Source organism: Gorilla gorilla, chromosome 21 (assembly GCF_029281585.2).
Source record: "Gorilla gorilla gorilla isolate KB3781 chromosome 21, NHGRI_mGorGor1-v2.1_pri, whole genome shotgun sequence".
Classification (NCBI taxonomy): domain Eukaryota; kingdom Metazoa; phylum Chordata; class Mammalia; order Primates; family Hominidae; genus Gorilla; species Gorilla gorilla.
In genome coordinates this window covers 46987572-47006632 of record NC_073245.2, presented here as the reverse complement: position 1 = coordinate 47006632, position 19061 = coordinate 46987572, and the positions used below count along the sequence as shown (strand labels likewise).

The 19061-nt window shown below is 39.6% G+C and overlaps 1 protein-coding gene across 8 annotated transcripts in view; it reads left to right on the top strand.

Moving 5' to 3' along the window:
* NCOA6 (nuclear receptor coactivator 6) overlaps positions 1 to 19061 on the top strand; it is a 110183-nt gene that overhangs the window by 27884 nt on the left and 63238 nt on the right. For 7 of the 8 annotated variants that reach the window (XR_008674627.2, XM_063702113.1, XM_063702112.1 and 4 more), the window contains 2 exons: positions 4924 to 5034; positions 15087 to 15370. Coding sequence is in view for 7 of the 8 variants with exons in the window: in XM_063702113.1 (XP_063558183.1) it covers positions 15136 to 15370 (235 nt within the window). In the remaining variant the exon portion in view is untranslated. The remainder of the gene's footprint in view (positions 1 to 4923; positions 5035 to 15086; positions 15371 to 19061) is intronic. The other variant, XM_031004780.3, reaches the window with a different exon arrangement.

The following is a 19061-nucleotide window of genomic DNA, read 5'->3' as shown; positions in this document are numbered from 1 at the left end:
TGGCTACCAGTGCTGATTATTTGGGGCCTCATGGGTCTTAGTCAGCAGGTGGTGAATGCTGCCAGGGCTGAGTCCTTCCTTTCAAGGCAGTGGGTTCCCTTCTGGCCCAGGGTATGTCTGGAAATGTCATCCAGGAGCTAGGGTCTAGAATGGGGACTTCAGGACTCTGCCCTCTCCTATGGTGGCTGAGCTGGTATCCAAGTTGCAAGACAAAATCCTCTTTTACTCTTCCCTCTCCTCTCCTCAAGCAGAGGGAAGCAGTCTTTCCCGGAGCTGTGAGCTGTGCTGCCTGGGTTTTGGGAAGAGGTGGCACAATTACTCCTTGGCCGTGCTGGCTGATGGTCCAGGTTCTTATCATGAGTCAAATGACTCATAGGGAAATGTAGCCAGAGGATTCCCCCTTCAAAAAAGGAGATAAAAAGTAGGAGACATTTTTGTTGTTGCGTATCTGAGATGGGGTAAGAGTAGAAATATTGATACTAAGCGTTTAAGAGGTTTTATTTATAGCTGCTTTTGTTTTCAATAGGTAATATATTCACATGGTTCAAAAGAAAAACATTATTCAAAAAGATACATAGTGAGAAGTCTTGATCTCACCCTCAGCTCCCATGGACCTTCTTTATGGTCTTTTTCTTCCAACCCTTTTTTTTTAAATTTGAGACGGGATGCTAGCTTTTTTGCCCAGGCTGGAAAGCAGTGGAATTCCGGCATGCTGGAATGCTGATCATGGCACACTGCAGCCTCAGTCTCCTCAGCTCAAGTGATCCTCCCAATTCAGTCTCCTGAGTAGCTGGGACTACAAAACCCAGTCAATTTTTTATTTTTTTTTTTAGTTGAAACAATATCTTACTGTGTTGCCCGGGCTGGTCTCGAACTTATAGGCTCAGGCTGGAGCTCAGTGGCACAATCACAGCTCGCTGTAATCTCTGCCTCCCGGGCTCAAGTGATTCTCCCACCTCAGCCTTCTGAGTAGCTGGGACTACAGGCACACACTACCACACCTAGCTAATTTTTTGTATTTTTTTGTAGAGGCAGGATTTCACCATGTTGCCCAGGCTGATCTCAAATTCCTGGGCTCAAGCAATCTGCCCTCCTCAGCACCCCCAGAGTGATGGGATTACAAGCATGAGCCACTATACCTGGTTCTAACTTTTTTAATATGAAAAATTTCAGGTTGGGTGCGGTGGCTCACACCTATAATCCCAGCACTTTGGGAGGCCGAGGCAGGAGGATTGCTTGAGCCTAGGAGTTTGAGATAAGCCTGGGCAACATAGGGAGACCCTATCTCTACAAATAATCAAAAAATTAGCTGGGCATGGTGGTTGTGCACCTGTAGTCCCAGCTACTCTGGGGCTGAGGTGGGAGGTTACTTGAGCCCAGGAGTTTGAAGCTGCTGTGAGCTGTGATCATGCCACCGCAGTCTAGCCTAGGTGACAGAGCAAGACTCTGTCTCAAAAAAAAAAAAAAAAAAAAAATTCAAACATATAGAAAAGTTGAAACAATAATACCATGAACACCATGTAGTTTAAACAAGTGTTAACATTTTGCCATATTTGTAATATCTACCTTTGTTGAATAATCTGAAAACAAGCTGCAGACATAATGACACTTTATAACCCTGTGCTTTAGCATGCATCTTCTAAGAATAAAGAACATTCTCTACCTAATTACAAATAACATTACCACACCCAAGAAAATTAAAAGTAATGTCCTAATACCTTCTACTCAGTTCACATTCAGTTTCCCCCAGCTGCCTAAAAAATTATTTTATAACTGTTTTCTTCAAACCAGATCTGAGTAACATTTCTGCATTGCAGTTGGTTGTTGTGACTTTCAGTCTCTTTTAATCTAGAACTCTATCCTTCCCCTATTTTTTCCCCCAAGATTTTGGCTTTTTGAAGAGACCAGACCAGTTTTATTGTAGCAAGTTCCATATTCTAGTTCTGTCAGATTACGTTTTCTTGTGATTTTTCTTGTTGCTCTATCTCTTGAATTCCTATGAAGGAGAAATTACGTTGAAGACTTGTTTAGACCTAGGTTAGGCACTTTTGGTAATAATACATCATAACTTAGGCTGGGTACTTAACGTTACATCACATCAAGAGGCATAAATGAAGAGTCTCACTCTGATTGTTGCTGAGTTTGATCACTAGGTTAAGCTGGTGACTGTCACATCTTCCCATTATAATGGTACTCAGTTTTTCCCCTTTGCAATTCGGAAGTAATCTCTGGAATGATCCTTTGGCACTGTGGTAACCTGTTTTCCAACAATTTTCGATCATGCAAAAATGATTTTTAGCAACCTGTGATCATCCTTGCCTGAATCATTTATTTCATTTGGGGTTGTGAAATGGTGATTTTGAAATTCTTTCTTTGCTTCTACATTTATTAACTGGTAGTCTTCTGTAAGAGAGCTTTGCCGCTCTACCGAGGATGAACCCTTCTAAAAAGGCTGTAAATTGCTTATTTCTTTCTCTTTAATTATCAATCTTCAGAATAAGTCATTAATGTCATAGTTACCTCCAATGATGGGAAGAAGTGTTTTTTAAAAGTTTTTTCACTCTCTGAGTTATTGCCGGAGATTCATGGATTCTTATTCATTATATCAATTTTAGTCATTATTCTCTTTTGGTACTCAAATTGTCCCAAATTTGCCCAGTGGAAAACCCTTAAAACTGGCTCCTGTGTTCTTGTAACACACTCCTCATTAGTATGAGTGCTTCCTTCCCTCTGGTATAACATCATTTTTTAAATTCACGTTGTAAGATAACCATTTTTATTGGTCTCATATTTCTTTCTAGAGTATTTTAGCACTAGCATGTATAAAATATTTTTTCTCCCCTTTCCCCAAAAAAAGTAGCACAAGGTACTGAATGGTTTGCTCTGTTTTTTTTCTCTCAAAAATATATCTTGGAGATCTTTTTGTGTCAGTACACAGACAGCATTTTCCTTCTTGCTGTGTTTCTTTTTTTTTGCATTTCATTTTTATGGATGTTCTATAATTTAAATCAGTCCCATTGATGGACATCTGGGTAATTCCCTAACTTTTCTATTACAAGCAGTGCTGTAGTGCATAACACTATACATATGTCATCTTATATGATGATAAGTGTTTCTGTAGGATTGCTATCCAGAAGTGGAATTGCTAGGTTAATAGTTTATGCAATTGTAATATTTTTTAAGAGATGAAGTTTCACTGTGTTGCCCAGACTTGAGTGCAGTGGCTATTTACAGATGCTATTATAGCTCACCACAGCCTTGAACTCCTGGCCTCAAGTAGTCCTCCTGTCTTAGCCTCTCAAGTACCCAGGATTACAGGTGTGTGCCAGCACACCCAGCTTGTAATTGTGATTTTGAAAGACATTACCTAATTGCTGGTGTACCAATTTGCACTACCGCCAGCAATGAATAAGAGTGCCTGTTTCACCATAACCTTGCTGGGAACAGTAAATTATCAAATTTTTGGAGTTTTGCTAATCTGATGAGTGACAAATTGTTTTTTGCTTCTTTTGTGTGAGGGTAAACATCTTCTCATATGTTGAATGTTTGTTTGTATTTCTTTTTCTGTGAATTTTCTGATCATATTCTCTGTCCATTTTTATACATTTGTCCAAATTGATCTTTTTGTTTTATGTGTCTGTATAAGCACATATACATACACATACCTATGCATATTTTTTTCTATATCATTCTATATAGGGAGATTTGTTCTTTTATCACTGATACGATTGCAAGTATTTTTTTCTTAGTTTGTTGTTTTTTTGACTTACAATGTTTTTTGCTTTGCAGAATTGATTTTTTTTTTTTGCATTTGAACTTATCAATCTTTTCTCTTATGGCTTTATTATTATTTTTTTTTAGAGACAGGATCTAGCTTTCTTGCCCAGACTGGATTGCAGTGGCATGATCATAGCTCACTGTAACCTCAAACTCTTGACCTCAAGTGATCCTCCTGCTTTAGTCACCTGAATAGCTGGGACCACCGGCATGCACCACCATGCAAGTTCCATGCATAAGTTTTATATCTACAGTAAATAATATTTCAAGATTTAAACTGAAAATTTAATGAAAAATATAATGTATAGATATTATGGATAAAATAGGAAAAAAACTTATACCTAAAACTTTGTGAAGTTTAAAAAGCTAAATTTGAAATCCTGTTAGAAAAGCAGGTCTTGTATTTTGTATGTGTACAAAATATTTTGTTTTGGGCTCTAAGCATATGCAGATAGTGTGACCTGATGTTAATTAATCTTGACAGAATTAAGAATGAAGGTATAGAGAGGGCTCTAAGGCTTAAAGTGACAGTTTTATGATTCTTAAGTGAAGCTTGTATAAGTCTGTGAGTTTTGCTTCTACAATCTTTGAATGCTTGCTGATGAGTGGCCTAAAATCTCAAAAAAGGCTGGGGGCAGTGGCTCATGCTTGTAATCTCAGCACTTTGGGAGGCTGAGGCGGGTGGATCGCTTGAGCCCAGAAGTTCGAGACTAGCCTGGGCAACATGGTGAAACCCCGTCTCTACCAAAAAAAATACAAAAAAATTATCCAGATGTGGTGGCATGCGCCTGTGGTCCCAGCTACTTGGGAGCCTGAGGTGGGAGGATTGCTTGAGCCTAGGAGGTTGAGCTGCAGTGAGCTATGATCTGTTACTGCACTCCAGCCTGGGTGACAGAGTGAGACCCTGTCTCAAAAAAAAAAAAAAAAAAAATCAAAAAAGATAATCTTTGTAGACTTAATGAAAACCCTATTTTAACATTCTCTAAAGATGCCAATGCTGACTTGATAACTTGTGACATTTACATTGACTTTTGTTGAAAAGATAGGTTATGTCTTTAATTTCTATATAATACTGTGGCTTTATTTTATTTCTCTCTCTCTCTTTTTGTTGGTGTTGTTGTTGTTGTTGTTGTTGTTTGTTTTTAGAATTTTGATTTGGCTGCTGGGCTACCTTGAAATCCAAGCCCTAAAAATGCCAGCTTCTTTGGACTTAGAAGATGACCTGGATAAATGATAAAAATTAAGAAAGAGATTTTGGTGAGTGAAACCTTATGTGAGAGAGTTAATAAAGCCAACTTACTGCTTATTCTTTTGTTTTTTTTTTCTGATACTGTCTCTCTTTTTGGAAAAACTGTCTAGAATGCATTTATTATTCTTGGAGACATTTAATAAAACACAGATGCCATTCTTCTGTTTTTAAATGGGGTTTTTACTACAAACTATGTAGTTTCTCATCTTTTTTATAAGTGATAATCTTAGGTTTCACTGTAGAAGACAATGAAAGACCAGTAAACAATACTTATTTTTAGAATTTATGTTGATTAAAATGATAATAGGATATTGTACTTCAAATAAATACCTTTGATTAAAAATAGAAATATATGTTGAAAGTTGCAAACTCAACATAACTCTAGTTTGATGCTGTATTTAGATCTGAAGTGAGCTAAAGCCCAGCAAAAATTAGACTGTTTTTATCTTGAAATTTCTGTTTCCCTCCCTCCTAGCTTTTGTATAGCACTCCAATAACAGATCCTGGCAGTCCCCCGCTGGGAGCTATGTCATAATGGGTTTAAATTGGCACAGGGGACTCTTCAGAAGTGCTTCATAAGCCCACATGAGAAGTTGCTAATACTAGAACATTTTTGGCATCATCTCCCTGCTCTCTGTCCTTCTTCTTTTGAGAATTTCCTTCATGTACAGTATTATGACAGGGGTTTGGGTATGTGCCTTGGTGCCCTAACATCCTTAGATTTTTATCTCAGTTTGTTGAAGTGACTACTCTGGCAAGCAGTCATTGTTTACATTAAATGTAATTTAAGAGTTTATTGCTGGTTTTCCTTAAAGACGCTGACATTTGCAAGTTACTGAGAAGTAGTTTTTGTATCTAGAAAGTTTTTTTTTTTTCTTTCATTCTGAGACTTAAGAGCTTTGTGCCAGGAGCAGAAGGCCGTCATTTCTGCCAGGGTGAGCAGTGCATTGAGGTACGACCAGTCCTTCACTCCCAGATCCTAGGAGGAAAGAAGGAGTGCTATTAGGAACAAAGAAGGAAGCAAGCACTGTAGAGCTGTTGCCACAAGCAGCTACTCTTCTATGTAAATCTTTATCTTTCTGACAAAGACTGCTGCTCCCTACTTAGAGAATACTCATGATGGGTGCACAATTGACATTTTAAAGCAGTAAAAAGATACAAGAAAAATTATCTAGGGAAAATACTTTTCTAAAAGCATGTTTCGAGAAGAAATTAAATGTGCTACTTTCTGTATGGAGTGGGCTGAGTTCTGAGTTGTTAAAAATGCATCAGGTTGAAATGCACGTAACATAAATTAGCCATTTTAAAGTGAACAGTTCAGTGGCATTTAGTAGATTCACATTGTACTACAACCACCACTTCTATCTAGTTCCAAAACATGTCTGTCACTCCAAAATGAAACTTCATAACCATTAAGATGTCCCATTCCCCATCCCCTATACCTCCCGCTCACAACCACTAATCCGTCTGTCTGTCTCTGTGAATTTACCTATTCTAGATATTTCATACAAATTAGGCCGGGTGCGGTGGCTCACGGCTGATATCCCAACACTTTGGGAGGCTGAGGCGGGTGGATCACTTGAGGTCAGGAGTTTGAGACTAGCCTGGCCAATATGGTGAAACCTCATCTCTCCTAAAAACAAACAAAATTAGCCAGGCATGATGGTGCGTGCCTGTAATCCCAGCTACTTGGAAGGCTGAGGCAGGAGAATCACTTGAACCTGGGAGGCAGAGGTTGCAGTGAGCCAAGATCACGCCACTGCACTCCTGCCTGGGTGACAGAGCCAGACTCTGTCTCAAAAATAATAATAGGCCAGGTGCAGTGGCTCACGCCTGTGGTCCCAGCACTTTGGGAGGCTGAGGCGGGTACATCACAAGCTCAGGAGATCGAGACCATCCTGGCTAACATGGTGAAACCCCGTCTTTACTAAAAATGCAAAAAAATTAGCTGGGCCTAGTGGTGGGTGCCTGTGGTCTCAGCTGCTCGGGAGGTTGAGGCAGGAGAATGGCATGAACCTGGGAGGCGGAGCTTACAGTGAGCCGAGGTCACGCCACTGCATTCCAGCCTGGGCAACACAGCGAGACTCCATCTCAAAATAAATAAATAAATAAATAATAAAATAAATAAATGGAGTTATGCAATATATGACCTTTTATGTCTGACTTCTGTTACTTAGCATATAGTTTTTGAGGTTTATCTACATTGTAGCATGTATCAGCACTTCATTCCTTATTATATCTAAATAATATTCTATCTATATGTATCTACCACACTTCGTTTATCCATTCACCTGTTAATGGACATTTGAGTTTTTGGCTATTGTGAATAATGTTGCTGTGAATATATGTGTAATTTAGAGTTATTCTTAATTTATTTATTTAATTTTTTTTTTTTTAAGTAGAAATGGGATTTGCCACGTTGGCCAGGCTGGTCTCGAACTCCTGACCTCAAGTGATCCACCCGCCTTGGCCTCCCAAAGTACTGGGATTACAGGTGTGAGCCACTGTGCCCGCCCGGCCTTTCTTAAATTTTGTTTTTACATTAATGTTTTTCAGTAAATATTCTTCCATTTAAGGCAGGAATAATTGCCGTAAAGAATATTATTTTATTGTTATGCTGTGTGTGACTATAACACTTTGACATTTACCGAGTATTTATAGTCATTTTTAATTTTTTTGAGACAGAGTCTCACTCTGTTGCTCAGAGCAGCAATAGTGCAGTAGCACAATTTCAGCTTACCACAACCTCCACCCTTCCCCTCACTCCCCTCAGGCTCAAGGGATTGTCTCACCTCAGCCTCATGAGTTGCTGGGACTATAGGCACACACCACCAGGCCCAGCTAATATTTGTATTTTCTGTAGAAATGGGGTTTCACCATGTTCCCCAGGCTGGTCTCAAAAGCCTGAGCTCAAGCCGTCTGCCCACCTCGGCTTCCCAAAGTGCTGGGATTACAGGTGTGAACCACCACACCTAGCCATAGTAAGCCTTTATGCAAAGTTGGAGTAGGAACTTCGGGAACTGCTGATAAACCTGTGACACAATATCAAGATACCTGTAAATACAATGTCAGGCATTTGATGCCTCAGTAATCAGAAAAACTGTTGGATTTCCTCCTTGTAGAGCTTTACAATAACCTTTTTATCCTTATCCTTATATTTTTCTAAAGGTAAATTATTTGTTAGATGAGTAAGAAAGATACCATTGTTGTCATTGGTTGACTTCCATAGATTGAAACTTGAAGAAATTGCATTTGATCACTGCTATTTACTTAACTTTTCTCATTACTACTACCATAGTTCCCTCAAAGTTTGTTGAATAAAGCTTTCTAGATGCTGCTTTATACAGCACTTAGATGAATTGTTGATTTCCTAATATCGGGCTCCCACGTAACCTATAGTATATACTTTTTTGTAAGTTGTAACTTGAAATTTTCAGATGCTTTGAACTTGACACATAATCTAGCAATTCATTGGCACACCAAGGCAAAACATCAACCTGCTAAAGAGATTTATTTATTTATTTATTTATTTTTGAGACAGAGTTTCACTCTTGTTACCCAGGCTGGAATGCAATGGCGCTGTCTATGTTCACCGCAACCTCGGCCTCCCAGGTTCAAGTGATTCTCCTGCCTTAGCCTACCAGTAGCTGGGATTACAGGCATGTGCCACCATGCCTGGCTAATTTTGTATTTTTAGTAGAGACGGGGTTTCTCCATGTTGGTCAGGCTGGTCTTGAACTCCTGACCTCAGGTGATCCGCCTGCTTCGGCCTCCCAAAGTGCTGGAATTACAGGCTATTTATTTAATCTTCAACTTTAAAACCTACATGTCCTTCAGTTAAGCCTAAATATGAGGTAGGAGGTGGAAATCGACTCCAGAGGCAGGGCTTGAACACCAGACCAAATTGAGGACTAGCTAAAACAGGGATGGGGCAGGAGCAGCTTTCCATAAGACACATCCACCAGTGTGCCATGTCAGTTTACCGTTACCATGACAACACCCAGGACTTACCATCCCTCTCCATGGCAATGACCTGACTACCCAAAAGTTACCATACTTCTGCTAGCAATTTCTGCATAAACCACCTGTTAATCTACATGCTTAAAAGTAGGTATAGGCGAGGCACAATGGCTTACGCCTGTAATCCCAACACTTTGGGAGGCCGAGGCGGGTGGATCACCTGAGGTCAGGAGTTCAAGACCAGCCTGGGCAACACGGTGAAATCCCATCTCTACTAAAATATGTCACTGCACTCCAGCCTGGGCGAGACAGAGCTAGACTCCATCTCAAAAAAATTAAAATAAATGAAATACATAAAAGTAGATATAAATATAACTGCTGGCCAGGTACAGTAGGAGGCCAAGGTGGGCGGATTGCTTGAGCTCAGGAGTTCGAGACCAGCCTGGGCAACACGGTGAAACTCCATCTCTACTAAAATACAAAAAATTAGTCAAGCGTGGTGGCATCTGCCTGTAGTCTCAGCTAATTGGGAAGCTGAGGCAGGAAAATTGCTTGAACCTGGAAGGCGGCGGTTGCTGTGAGCTGAGATCACACCACTGCACTCCAGCCTAGGTGACAGAGCGAGACTTCATCTCCAAAAAAAAAATTAGGTATAAATATAATTGCAAAACTGCTCTGAGCTGCCAGTCTCAGCACACTGCCTATAGGGTAGTCCTGGTCTGCAGGAGCAGTCAGAGTTGTAACACTGCAGCTTCAATAGAGCTGTTTTCTTCTACCCTACCCTGGCTCACCCTTAAGTTCTTTCCTGGGTGAAGCCAAGAACGCTTGAAGGCTAAGCCCCACTTTGGAGGCTTGCCGGTCCTGCATCAAATACAGGTTAATTTGTAAATGGCAAAGTTTGTTTTGAGGTTTTTCCTCAATAACTTGTTTCCTAGGCCTATTAAGCCATCTCCAAAATTGATCTCTTTTAATTTTTTTTTTTTAAGAGCGGGAACTTGCTCTCTTACCCAGGCTGGAGTGTAGTGGCACAATCATAGCTCACTGTAGCCTTGACTTCCCAGGCTCAAGCAGTTCTGCCACCCTAGCCTCCCATGTAGCTGGGACTACAGGTGTGCATCACCACACCTGGTTAATTTTTAAACTTTTTTTGTAGAGACGGGGTCTTACTGTGTTGGCAGGAGTGGTCTCAAAATCCTGGGCTCAAATGATCCTCCAACCTCAGCCTCCCAAAGTGCTGGGATTACAGGCCTGAACCACCACACCTGGCCTATTTTGTGTTTTAAAAAGATCCCTGTGGCTGCTGTCTGGAGACAGATTGGAGGACAATAAGATTGGAGGCAGGGGAGACCTGAAAGCCCACTTTTTAATGGGGTTGTTTGTTTTTTTTCATAAATTTGTTTAAGTTTCTTGTGGGCTCTGGATATTACACCTTTGTCAGATGGGTAGATTGCAAAAATTTTGTCCCATTCTGTAGGTTGTCTGTTCACTCCGATGATAGTTTCTTTTGCTGTGCAGAAGCTCTTTATTTTAATTAGATCCCACTTGTCAATTTTTTTGTTGCAATTGCTTTTGGCATTTTTATCATGAAGTCTTTGCCCATGCCCATGTCCTGAATGGTATTGCCTAGATTTTCTTCTGAAGTTTTTTAGTTTTGGGTTTTACATTTAAGTCTTTAATCCATTTTGAGTTAATTTTTGTAAGCATGGTGTAAGGAAGGGGTCCAGTTTCAATTTTTTGCATATGGCTAGCCAGTTCTTTCAGCACCATTTATTAAATAGGGAATCCTATTTAGTCATAACGGTCTCTCAGATCACAGCACAATCAAATTAGAACTCAAGATTAAGAAGTTCACTCATAACCACAAAACTATATGGAAATTGAACAACCTGCTCGTGAATGACTTTTGGGTAAATAATGAAATTAAGGCAGAAATGAAGAAGTTCTTTGAAACTAATGAGAACAAAGAGACAACATACCAGAATCTCTGGGACAATGTTAAACAGTGTTAAGTGGGAAATTTATAGCACTAAATGCCCACATCAAAAAGCTAGAGAGATCTCAAGTTAACAACCTAACATCTCAACTAAAAGAACTGGAAAATGAAGAGCAAATAAACCCCAAAGCTAGCAAAAGATCAAGAAATAACCAAGAATAGAGCTGAACTGAAGGAGATAGAGACGTGAAAAACCCTTCAAAAAATCAGTGAATCCAGAAGCTGGTTTTTTGAAAAAAATTGATAGATCACTAGCTATAATAGACCGCTAGCAGGACTAATAAAGAAGAAAAAAGAATTAAATAAACACAATCAGAAATGATAAGGGGGCTATCACCACTGACCCCACAGAAATACAAACAACCATCAGAGAATACTATAAACACCTCTATGTACATAAACTAGAAAATCTAGAAGAAATGGATAAATTCCTGGACACATACACTCTCAGCTGAACCAGGAAGACTGAACCAGGAAAAAATTAAATCTCTGAATATACCAATTAACAAGTTCTGAAATTGAGGCAGTAATAAATAGCCTACCAACCAAAGAAGTTTCTTTAAAAATTATTTTTTTTGGAGGGAAAGCCAGCAATTTTTCATAGACTGACTTTCAATTTCTCTGTTTTTTTTTTTTTAAGTACTGTGTAATGCCCATAGTATTATTAAACTGACAATTCGTGTATCTGCCAGTAGAAGATTTTCCAGATCTAGATAAATAGTCCTCATGTCATGACCAACGACCTGTTTAGGGAGACTATCAAAGTCCAGGCTTTTTAGTTAGTCTCCTTTCTGGTTAAAGATTCTTTTGGAAAATGTTTCTTAGATTTTAAGTTGTTTTCTTGCAGTTGTTCCAACTTTGGAATAGCTGCTAAATAGTTATAGTTTTTTAGGCAGTCATCATTTTTCCTGCTAAGCAGCAACTTTTAAGCCCTAAAAATCTTCATTAGTTTTGTTTAATTACCTCTAAAGTTTATTAAAAATCTGTAAAATGCAGATGGCAGTCAAATAAGGGCAGTGGTATTAACTTGAGGTTTTCTGACTGCTGTTGTATCTTTTTTTTTTTTTTTTTTTAATTTTTAAAAAAATTGAGACATGGTCTCGCTGTTACCTAGCCTGGTCTGGAACTCCTGGGCTCAAACAGCACTCCTGCCTCTGCCTCCCAAAGTGCTAGGGATACAGGTATGAGCCACTGACCCTGCTGTTGTTTCTTAACCACCCAAATCAGTTTCATTGTAACAGTCATAGCACTAGAAAAGGATATAATTGCCAGAACACAAGGTGCTCTGCTCAAATTTGGAAGTATTTTTGCCATATTTACTTATAACAGAGGAATTTTTCCCCCAAGGATTGCTTAGGTTGGTTTTTGCAAAGCCTTTGCTGTTGAAGTTTAGTCAGTAGTAATTTTTTTATTTTATTTTATTTATTTATTTTTGAGACGAAGTCTTGCTCTTGTCCCCTAGGCTGGAGTGCAGTGGTGCGATCTCAGCTCACTGCAGCCTCTGCCTCCAGGGTTCAAGTGATTCTCCTGCCTCAGCCTCCCAAGTAGCTGGGATTATAGGCGCCTGCTACCATGCCCAGCTAATTTTTCTATTTTCAGTAAAGACGGGGTTTCACCATGTTGACCAGGCTGGTCTCGAAATCCTGACCTCAGGTGATCTGCCCGCCTCAGCCGCCTAAAGTGCTGGGATTACAGGCGTGAGCCACCGTGCCCAGCCTATTTTATTTTTATTTTTAGAGACAAAAATGTTGCTATCACCCATACTGGAATGCAGTGGCACTATCGTAGCTCACTGCTGCCTCAAACTCCTGGGTTTGAGGGATCCTCCCGCCTCAGCCTCCTGAGTAGCTGGTGCTATAGGCATGCACCACCACACCCAGTTAATTTTTTTATTTTTTGTAGAGACAAGGTCTCACAGTGTTGCCCAGGCTGGTCTTAAATCGCTGCCCTCAAGCCATCCACCAGCCTCACTATTTAAAAAAGAAAAATTGGTTGGACATGGTAGCTCATGCCTGTAATCCCAGCACTTTGGGAGGCCAAGGTGGAAGGATCACCTGAGCCTAAGAGTTTGAGACCAGCCTGGGCAATATGGCAAGATCCAATCTCTACAAAAAATTTTAAAAATTAGCTGGGCACGGTGGTACACACCTGTAACCCCAGCTGCTTGGGAAGCTGAGGCGAGAGGATCACTTGAGCCCAGGAGGTTGAGGCTGCAGTGAGCCATGTTTTTGCCACTACATTCCAACAACAGAGAAAGACCGTGTCTCAAAAAAATAAATTAAAAAAAAAAAAGTTAAACAGTGTTTGAGTTACTTTTTTCATTTATGCAAGGAATATAACCATATTACAGTAGTTTTGTATTTCCTAATGATTTGCAGCAAATTTGGAAAATAGGAAAATAAAATTTATCAATGATCCTACCAACCTAATATAGTTGCTTTTTAGGGGATTAATTTTCTTATCCATCTTTTTTTTAAGAAACTTGTAATTATAGTTACAAGTATAAAGTAATAATTTGTAATACTTTAATAATATAAATAAGTGCCATAAATAAAGGCTGGACATGTGCCATAAATAAATAAGTGCCATAAATAAATAAAAGGTGGCTCACGCCTGTAATTCTAGCACTTTGGGAGGCCAAGGTGAATGGCTTGCCTGAGCTCAGAAGCTCAAGACCAGCCTGGGCAACATGGCAAAACCCCATCTCTACTAAAACTACAAAAGATTAGCCAGGCATGATGGTGCTTGCCTGTAGTCCCAGCTACTCGGGAGGCTGAGGCAGGAGAATTGCTTGAACCTGGGAGGTGGAGGTTGCAGTGAGCCGAGATTGTGCCACTGCAGTGCAGCCTGGGCAAAAAAGTGAGACTGTCTCAATCAATCAATCAATCAATGTTGTATTATAGTTAAAATTATAAGGAATTATTTTATTAGAACATTTGTGGGAGGTTCTTAGGTTTCCATGCCATTTTTGCTTACCGCAAATGCTGAAAATTAATGTTCATTCATTTACTTTTGGGTTAAGTATGTGATCTTCAATCCCCAAGCTAACAGAGGAAATGGCCACACTGTGTGATCTTTAATACATGTACTCTTTGGTAAGCAGCATACCTGAAGATAGCAGAAAATGTAACTTCTTCATATCTAAAATTTAGGAAGCAATTTAATTCTGTCTGGAACACAGTTCTTTACCTCCACAAAGATTACCTGTCCATATCAACCCCCTTTTTTTTTGAGATGGAGTCTTGCTCTGTTGCCCAGGCTGGAGTGCAGTGACGCAACCTCGGCTCCCTTCAACCTCCACCCTCCTGGATTCAAGCAATTCTCCTGCCTCAGCCTCCCTAGTAGCTGGGATTACAGGCATACACCACCACGTCCAGCTTATTTTTGTGTTTTAGTAGTGGCAGGGTTTCATTATGTTGGCCAGGCTGGTCTCAAACTCCTGACCTCAAGTGATCTGCCCACCTTGACCTCCCAAAGTGCTGGGATTACAGGTGTGAGCCACTGCGCCCAGCCCTTTCATATAAGAATTTTTAAGTGTTTATTTCAGAATCATTATTTTCAGCCATTCCACTGTTAATAACCCTTTAAAAGTTGTTTAAAATGGTTCATGAAAGACTTCAGAATTTTAGGTAATCATCCAGTTGCTATTAATCAGGTCTGGTTGTGCTTTGTAGTTTGGAGAAAGAAGAAGGCTTTAGAAACCTTGGCTCCTTTTAAGCTTTTGTCAAGACAGAAGTAGGGGGAGTCTTGGGGAGCCCCTTGCTCTGTGGGGTCAACCAAAGGCCTATAATTCTCAAAAAGTATGTACTTGTTTTATTTTCTTGTGATCCTTTGTTCCCTTCTCCTGACATTCTAGCTTATAAAAAAGTAGCATATAACATAATAAAAAGAATGTTAAATTTAAGACTAGTGTATTTTTATTTTTGGTAACTGTAAGAACTAATTGTTTTAGAATGTCATAATTAAAATAGCTTATCTTCTGTGTAATTTCTTAATTTTTATAGTATTTTCTTATTGTCAAATTATAATTTTCATAGAACTATGAATTATACATTGTTGAATGCATAACTATGCATTGTAATGCTCTTTTGCATCTTCTCTTTTCAGAAGTTTTCTTACTGTCCTCTTGGCATATGCTTCTGGAATAATATTCACCATGGTTTTGGATGACCTTCCAAACTTAGAAGACATCTATACTTCCTTGTGTTCATCAACAATGGAAGACTCAGAGATGGATTTTGACTCTGGACTAGAAGATGATGACACAAAAAGTGATAGTATTTTGGAGGATTCCACAATTTTTGTGGCCTTCAAAGGAAATATAGATGATAAAGACTTCAAATGGAAATTAGATGCAATATTGAAAAACGTGCCCGATTTGTTACACATGGGTAATTTGCTTTAATTATTTTTTCTTCCTGTTACTGTTTTTGAAATGTTTGCCCTTCCATGGTTATCTTGAGTTTTACAAAGCAAGTTTGCTAAATTGGGTCAAAAGGCTGAATTTAAGCACAGAGGTGGAATTAGGATTTTAAAAATATACATGTTTTCTTTCTTTTTAAGTACATAGAAGAACTGAACATAAAGTATTGCTTATTATGGTAATTGTTGAATAATCTTCTCTAGTGGATAAAAGTAATTCTCAAGACCCAAATTTATTTGTTTTTAACTCTGTGGTTTTCATTTTCCTTACCTGTAAATTGAAAAGGTTAAACTGAATCTTTAAGGACCCTTAAAGCTTAGAAAACTTATTATTCCATGAATCTGCTTATAATATACTTTAAATTTATTCCTTTAACTTTTATGTCAGAAGTCACTAGCTGACAGCTTGCTGGATCCAGTCTGCAGCCATTTGTTATTTGGCCCACGTTAGTGTTTGAGATTTAGTTTGTTTTCAGTGTTTGAGTTTCATTGCCAGTGCTTTAAAAATTGAGATATATTGCATGAAAATCCGGATTTTTACATTTGTCTTTAAAAATAGAAGATCTGATAACATTGAGTTCTCCCTCTCTCCCAGATGGTACTAAGTAGCAGCTGCTTCTGAGAGCAGCCCCACTTCACCACAGTTCCCATCTGGCTTCTTCACACATTTAGATTACCTGTCCATATCTTACGGGCATTTGTGGTTTTGAACCTTGATTTAGATGTTCTCTATTCTAGTTAGCACAATTATCTAATCCCTTCGGACATAGTGAAAAGCCTAGATTTATTCCTTTTATCACAAATCCTAAATTGATCAAGAGCTAATTAGCTTTCTTTTAAGGCTTGGGGGTTTTATCTTTTGAGATTTGTTATCTGGACGGAAGCTGTTGTTTTTTCAACTGCTTTTCACTGTGTTGTACAAGGTTCTCCATAGTTATGCGTTATTTAGCATACAATTAAGAATTTTTCATGTAGTTATCAACATTATTGTAACCATAATCATAGTTATATATTATAAAGGTCTTGGTGGGCCTGAAATTGTTCATTGCTCTTCATTAATTACCACATTTTTCTGTTGTTTACGTATTGCTAATTCAATTTATTTATGGCTTTCAAATAAATTACCAAACCTAGGCCAGGCACAGTAGTTCATGCCTGTAATCCCAGCACTTTGGGAGATTGAGCTGGGTGGATCACTTGAACCCAGGAGTTCAAGACCAGCCTGGACAATATAGAGAGACCTCATCTCTACAGAAAATACGAAAATTAGCTGGGTACGTTGGCATGCACCTGTAGTCCCAGCTACTCGAGAGGCTGAGGTGGGAGGATCACTTGAGCCCAGGGAGGTCAAAGCTGCAGTGAGCTCTAATAGTGCCCCTGCACTCCCGCCTGTGTGACAGAGTGAGACCCTGTCTAAAAAAAATAAATAATAAATAAAGGTGGGCGCAGTGGCTCATGCCTGTAATCCCAGCACTTTGGGAGGTCGAGGTGGGCGGATCACTTGAGGCCAGGAGTTTGAGACAAGCCCGGCCAACGTGGTGAAACCTCGTCTACTAAAAATACAAAAATTAGCCAGGCATGCTGGCAGGCGCCTGTAATCCCAGCTACTCGGGTGGCTGAGGCATTGCTTGAACCTGGGAGGTAGAGGTTGCAGTGAGCCGAGATCATGCCACTGCACTCCAGCCTGAGTGACAGAGCGAGACTCTGTCTCAAAAAAATAAAAATAAATAAAAAATAACCAACTCTAGATTTATGGTGCTATCAGATTATATTCTTGGTCCAAAAAATATTTTAAGTCAAATCTCTCAAATATGGAAGTTCAAAAAGATTTTGATAAGATATAACTGTTATGAATATAGATTTTTCTGCAAGCATATTACAAGTGTTAATACCGTAAGCAAATTTGATGTTTGTGTAGAATATGTACAAGATTCCAACATACTTCAGAGTGGGAAGAAGTCCTGCAGTGTCTATGATTGGTGGAACCAGGATCCCCAAACTTCCTGCCTTTTGCTGTTTGGAGGCCTACATGTAATGGAAAGGAAATTGCCCTGAGAATCAGAGCTGGGTTTTAATGTCATCTCTGATGCTACTAGTTAGCCACAGGATTCTGAGCAAATCACTTAGCCTTTCTGGGCCTTGGTTTCCTCTCCTGTAAAATAGTCTTGGACTAAATATTGTCTAATCTTTTCTAAATTCCTATGATTGTTTTATCTCATTCCTTTTAGCAAGTTTTCCCTTTTTTTTTTTTCCACATTAGAACAAGTGAACTCCATGTCTGGAAAAGTTAACATTCAATGTACAATGGTTTAAGAGCTGGAAGGGGCTTTAGGCAACATGTAGGCACTTTCCTCTATCCTTAGATATTTCTCATTTTGAGAAAGCATATTCCTCTATGACCATTATCTCTTTTTTCCTTCTTTTCACAGGTGTTGAATGACCATTATCTTAATATTAGAATGTATAACTGAATGAAGGATACAGAAGATTCAGTTTAGCTGAGTTAATAACAAAAGAGAAAATTGTTTTGCCTGAGGTTGTTGAATAACTTTTTTTGTTTTTTATTTATTTTTTGAGGCAGTGTCTCACCCCATCACCCAGGCTGGAATGCAGTGGCATGATCTCAGCTCACTGCAGCCTTGATCTCCCAGGCTCAAGCAATTCTCCCACCTCAGCTTCCCAAGTAGCTGGGACTACAGGCACACGCCACTGCACCCGACTAATTTTCTGTTTATTTTTTGTAGAGATGAGGTCTCACTATGTTGCCCAGGGTGATCTCAAACTCCTGAGCTCAAGTGATCTGCCCGCCTCGGCCTCCCAAAGTGCTGGGATTACGGACATGTGCCACTGCACCCAGCCAAATAACTTTTTTATCAGCTAACTGTGCCTGGGATTTGCTTTCCAACCTGTAAAATGTAACTACAATTAATAATACCTCCTCAATTACTTAACTTTTTTAAAAAGTATTTTTTATTGTATAATACACATAACATAAAATTTACCATGTTAACCATTATTAAGTATACAGTTTAGTGGAAATTAAATGTACTCATAATGTTGTGCAACAATCACCACCATGTGTCGCCCTAAGTCTTGTCTTGTCTTTTTTTTTTTTTTTTTTTTTTTGAAACGGAGTCTTGCTCTATCGCCCAGGCTGGAGTGCAGTGGTGCGATCTCGGCTCTCTGCAAGCTCCGTCTCCCGGGTTCACGCCATTCTCCTGCTTCAGCCTCCCAAGTAGCTGGGACTACAGGCGCCCGCCACCACACCAGGCTAATTTTTTGTATTTTTTAGTAGAGATGGGGTTTCACCGTGTTAGCCAGGATGTAACTCTTTTTCATCTTGTAAAATTAAACATCTCTGGCCGGGTGCAGTGGCTCATGCCTGTAATCCCAGCACTTTGGGAGGCCGAGGCGGGTGGATCACAAGGTCAAGAGATCAAGACCATCCTGGCCAACATGGTGAAACCCCGTCTCTACTAAAAATACAAAAATTAGCTGGGCATGGTGGCGGGTGTCTATAGTCCCAGCTACTCGGGAGGCTGAGGCAGGAGAATTGCTTGAAGCTGGGAGGCGGAGGTTGCAGCGAGCCAAGATTGCGCCACTGCACTGCAGCCTGGCGACAGATTGAGACTCCGTCTCAAAAAAAAAAAAAAAAAAAAA